We start from the raw sequence: 5784 nt of genomic DNA on the forward strand, positions 1-5784 counted from the left end.
GGGGGGACAAGCTAAACAAAAATGACAAAAATTGCCTCATAAACATCCTGGATACTTAAAAACAATAAAAAGTGTACCATCTTTCACACTATGCTATGGACCTAAATATCTATATACATAGTTGTCACGGCGTCAAATCGATCCAAGGCGGTCGAGGGTGGCTAATCGATTTAACGATGAATTGCCCATGTGTCATTTTTTATTTACCATATTTTCTAAAGTTATTTAGTATGCTACTTTTTTATTTCCCTTATTCTCTAAAGTTATTTAGCATGCTACAAGCCTACAATATATACCCTATAACATATAAAACCAACATTAAGCAACATCAAATCATCAAAAATTAACATAGCCCTATCAACATCACCCTGCATTTTACAAAAAATCGACCGCCTAGTAAATCAGGCTTGACCTGGCATCCATGGCGGTGTCATGGCGACGCCTATCAGCCAATGGCGACCGCCATTTGTGAGTCACATAAATCGTAGCACTGCCATGAACTTCTTTTTCCGCCAGGACGCCAAATCACCGCCTTGGCTACGCCATGACAACTATGTCTATATATAAACAAACCAAAGGAGATGTAGGAGGTTGTCCAAACAATATTTACAAATAAATTAAATCCTAGAAAAGGTTAAGGCTTCTAATGTGATAGAGATGAAAAGGTAGATAACCGAACCAAAAATGGGCCTGGTTCCGGTTTTGAACAGTTTAGCCTGGTCTGAACTTAGGTTAGGTGAAAAAATTACAAAAAAATTAGGGAAAATTAAAAATAGATAGAGCAGGTCTTCAGTTGCTTAGGTGAAAGCATTACACAAGAAGCCATTCTTTGGCATATTGGTTGGCTCTCACCTGTTTTAAAGTAGGTCTTCAATTCAAGTCTTCATATGTACAACTCATTAATCATTTTTAAACCAGGGAAACTAGTGACCTAACCGGGTGCTTCTCCAAAAACCGAACAGTTTTCAGAAAACAGCCTCAATTTTGTGCTGGTTCCTGAAAAAGGCAGTCCTATGTGCGGACTGAATGGAAAAGGGCAGGCTCCAGTGCTGTCTGGTTTGACCTCCTGTTTGGTCTGGTTTCAAACTATAGCTAGAACAAAGACAATTGACAAGCATCGTGCATATATAAAAAGTATACATATATCAGTACTTGTTAGGAGTTTCAAAATGATGACTAACCAAACTATATCTGATTCCCCAATATGAAGTTCAAACATTAAGTGGAAGAGATAGAAACCTGTCGGTAAGCAGAAACCATAACTTGAACTGCTGTCAGAACCACTTGTATCACCATTTTCACCTTTAGTGCTTATGTTTTCCTCTGAAGTTGATGGACGAACAGATTTCAAATTTCCTTTTGATACAACGTAGACTGTACAAAAGTTGGGAGTGCATTCCGAGATTCTTGAGGATAAAGTTTGGCCCTTAAGCTTCCTATAAATATTTCTTTCATTAATGAATAGATTCATGAAGAAAGAAAATAATGAAATTAAGAAAATAAAGCATAGAACCAACACAGATAAGAAGTTTCAACTTGACATCTAGAATGGATCAACTGTTTTATGGGTCAGTAATCAATTAGAAGAACAAAGGGAACAGAAGAACAAATGTAAAGGGATAAAACAAGAATCAAGGAATTAAAGCCATCATAAGTACGTAGCCCATGTTTTACATTATTAGCAAATATTATTTGAAGAAATTTAGTTATAAAGAAAAATAGGATAAAGAAATAAAATGACAAACAGAAACATACAAAAATATTCGTGACATAAACCCCAGATCAAATAATGCTCTCCTAAAGTAAAAGTGGAGATACTATTCATAACTTTCTTGTCATAAAAACCACCAAATAGGAATATTTGCGTTCTGACAGCACCAACATATGATGTATAAATAATTCTTTCAGCTAAATTCTCTCCATAAGGGTAGCAACCAACATATTTTTGTTATTTCTGTGAAGATATGCTGGACATAAAGTAAAATGAGTTGCAACTTCAATTTCCCTAACAAATTTCTAAATGAAAAAAGATACCCCTAAATTCCAATTCTTCGATATCTATCCTTTCAGGTTCCTAAAGACTGAACTAACAAACTCTCCTACTCTCTCCCCACCTCCACCAAAAAGGGGAGGGTGGGGGATCAAACAATGACGAGACAGGCTGATACAAAAATAATAAAAAAGTTAACATTATTTATTATGGAAAAAAGTATAATGATTCCCCAAAAGACTTAGAATTAAAGAGGCAACGAAGCTAATTGAATGTGGATGGTGTCTCTAAGTTGTTGGAACGGGGGCAAGATTGGGTTAGGCACATTCTGACCAGATGTTACAGTAAAAATAGTTTACAAGTGCCCATTTTTATAACATCTAATATCCTCTGGTATAAAACAAGAAAATTGGCTATGCAGCTCTTTCCAGGAACAGAAAACCATCATCATCACAGGAGTACTTTCAAAGAATTACAGACTGAGTCTAAAGTGTATCATAGTCATAGAAGATTTTTTTTTTTTTGGGGGGGGGGGGGTGTTGCATTGAAGTCTTCATGCGCTTAATTATCAAATACATTTATGAGGAAAATGATGAATTCTTTTCTTGTAATGAAATCAAAGAAGTGATACAAGATTACGACATTGGATCAGAGGGCTCAATAATATGGCTCAGAAATATAAAGTAACAGAGATATTATCGTTAAAAAAAAAAAAAAAAAAAAAAAACCATGGAGATAATAATGTTCAGTATTAATCCATAAAAGGGCTACAATTTCCTAATTGAATGGATCCTGTGTTGTTACCTTGAGAACAAGCTATGGGATGAAGCTCCTATGACAAGCTTGCTGATTGTGAACTTGGCGACCTCTCCAGATACTGCACGTGCTACATCATCTGCTTCGATCACCATGACATCCACTTGCACCTGAAACCATGACCAATAAAATACAGTTTACTTATTTATCAGATTCCTTGTGTGTGTGTGAGAGAGAAAGAGAGAGAGAGAGAGGGATTCAACCTTTCTTTTAGCACACATTTGCTTGTAGGGAAGAAGCAGTTCACTTGTTTTTCTTTCCACTTCTTTTTTGTATCCAGCTGCTACATCTTCTCGTACTCGAGCGAGAGGAAGGTTTCCCACTGACAAATCCCACCAGAAATAAGTCCTTTGAATTTAATTGTCATATTCTTTGAGAACTTTTCATTATAGTCATATAATCATCACGCAATTCAAACAACCAAAACCCATGTTGTTTGATATGTTTGTTGTTGTGTTTTATCACTTAGATGTGATTGCCTAACTGTCAAAAAAGGGGAATTTGAAAGGACAAAAAACCAAGCCATACTTCAGTTTTAGATCTCCCAGGAGTACAAGAAACTTCACATTGGTAGCTACTCTTTAAGATGGTAAACAGAACGGTATTAGCTCCTACGTCAAAACAAGAACCTGGGCAGCTTCTAACTAACTTTATGAAGGGCCATACAACCTTTTAACAGATGGAAAATGTTCTTGCCATTGAACAATCAAGGGAAGATTTGTACAAGACAAGAAAAAAGTTCTGACAGAGAAAGCTAACATTGCCAAATTATTTTAGTTAGCATAAATCTCAAATTATTATCCTTTGTATTCAATAAGATTATAGGTCATTCACCTATGTAAAAAGGTTTGAGAGCATTCACAAATGTTACTTACAGATTCGGCAATTTTCCATTTTCCTTTCTGTAAATCTTTCTCTTTCTTAATTAATCTTCCAATTTCACCATTTATTCATACTGATTCTATACTCTAGAACAAAATTTGATCTCTGGTTTAAAGAATGTTTAAGGAGAAGCATATGAAGGAGACTACTTACAGGGACTAGGGATTGTAGAAATTTTGGGACGAACATGCAACAGCTTGAATAAAATTTTCCCCTCAGGAATGAAATTCTCCAGTGCCCATCTGAGAACCCATTTGCATTGTCTACTACCACAGATAGCCACTGCAACAGTTAAAGGTTGAGGAGGAGGAGGAGGAGGAGGAGGAGGAGGGACGGCAAGATTTTCCTCTGCTTCAGGAATTTCCTTTTCTTCCATCACTCTTCCAGTTCTCTATGATAGTGAATGTTGTTGACTTATTCCTATTACAGCTTGCTCTTCTTCTCTCTTGCTCCCTCAGCTCTCCGGCGATACACCCCTACCCTCTCTGGCGGCGACCACTAGGGATTATCACCAGGTCTCCTTCCCTAATGATCTCCACCCGATTATATCCCTGAGAACTATCGCCAGCCCCTATTCTCTCTCTCTCTCTGTCTCTAACATACACACACACAACCTCTCTGTCCCCGACTCTGTTTGGGTCACTTGAGATTCCGAAAATTCCTCACACTACAACTGTAATCGATTTCCGAATAAAAAAAAAACTACCACCCGACTCTCTCTCTCTCTCCTCTCTCTCCCTGTTAAGTCCCCCTATATTCAAGTACCCCCAATTTTCTCCTTCAGCCCTTTCCCAACAAACCAACACTGAATCTCCCAGAAACCATCATCACATATTAAAGCTTCAAAACAGGTGGTGCTCTCACAGAACCCATATGAAGTAGGAGAAAGCAAGCAACGTCGCCCTTTCTCAATCAACCAAAGAGGGTCTCAACAGAATAAAAATCTGAAATTCCCTTATCAGTGAGAAGGGAAGAAAGAAGGAGGAGATAAGATTAGAGCCCAAAAACAAACAACCTCATGAATTTCGAAGAAGCTTTGCGTGTTGTGATCGCCCACTCCTAGTCTTCTAACCATCTCTCTCTTCTCTCTCTCTCTATTTTATTATTTTTTTAAATAATAATTAATAAGAATAATAATAATTTTGTGATCTTAATCCTCTGTAATATCTGGAATATTCAAATAAGGGAAATGGGATTCATATCATGTGCAGCTTTTTGGAATCCACTGTACATCTAGACTTTTGACTAGTGCACCAGAAATTAATTATTAATTATTAATTTTGTTTTTGTTTTATAATTGGATTAAGTTTTGGGTGAAAGATGTGAGGAGATTATTAGGAAGAGGAAACAACCATTAAAAATTGAAAAGGGAAATCATATGAACCGCGTGAAAGCAGTGTCCATATTTTTTTAGGCATTTTCTTCTAATTATTTAAAAAAAAAAGAAAAAAATTTATTAACTACTCCAACTGACAGCGCCGCCCTCTAAGAAATTGAAGAGACCCAATTGGGAATATACTACTTCGACCGCAGCAAAACAACGCGCTTTTAACATGAATCCAAATCTAGAAAGCCCCACAACCCCATTTCATCTCCACTCCTTTGAACAATGTGAGAAAGAGAGAGAAGGGTCAAACAAGATCAACGAATACTCCTGATAGAGTGGTTCTTGGCCAAAGTAGTCTTATCCTACGTGTAACTGTGTAACCACCGCAATTCTACAACTGTAATAACAGTCGTAGCCTCCCTCCCTCTTCAATTCTAATATATGGATCTTTTTATCAAAGATCTTCATGAAACACATTTTGTTGACTTTGTTGACTAGTTAGTTGCAGTTAGGGCTGACGCTTGGCTCTGCCAGTTCAAACCTGCCCTTCATTCGTCTGGAGTTTGCATTGGGCTAGGACTCAGGCCGATAAAGTTGATGTCTATGGTCCACTCGATTTTAAGCTTAGTTCTAATTTTTTATCTTGATGTAGTGAGTGTTCGAAGGTTAATTTCTTAAGTTTGGTAATCATTATCTATCATTGTTGTTTAAACTACTTAAGGCTATGTTTGGTAGCCAAGAGAAAAAAAGAAAAGAAAAAAAATCTAGA

General features: G+C 36.8%; 1 protein-coding gene across 1 annotated transcript in view; it reads right to left on the reverse strand.

Annotated features, from left to right (window-relative positions):
- The window catches only part of LOC122083623 (U-box domain-containing protein 35-like), an 8781-nt gene extending 3979 nt beyond the window's left edge, over positions 1 to 4802 (reverse strand). The window contains exons 1-4 of the mRNA XM_042651489.1: positions 3842 to 4802; positions 3010 to 3128; positions 2795 to 2916; positions 1240 to 1436 (exon numbers count right to left, since the gene is read on the reverse strand). Of these exons, the coding sequence (XP_042507423.1) occupies positions 1240 to 1436; positions 2795 to 2916; positions 3010 to 3128; positions 3842 to 4064 (661 nt within the window). The 5' untranslated portion in view covers positions 4065 to 4802. The remainder of the gene's footprint in view (positions 1 to 1239; positions 1437 to 2794; positions 2917 to 3009; positions 3129 to 3841) is intronic.
- Between the last annotated feature and the right edge of the window lie 982 nt (positions 4803 to 5784).

Source organism: Macadamia integrifolia, chromosome 7 (assembly GCF_013358625.1).
Source record: "Macadamia integrifolia cultivar HAES 741 chromosome 7, SCU_Mint_v3, whole genome shotgun sequence".
Lineage (NCBI taxonomy): Eukaryota > Viridiplantae > Streptophyta > Magnoliopsida > Proteales > Proteaceae > Macadamia > Macadamia integrifolia.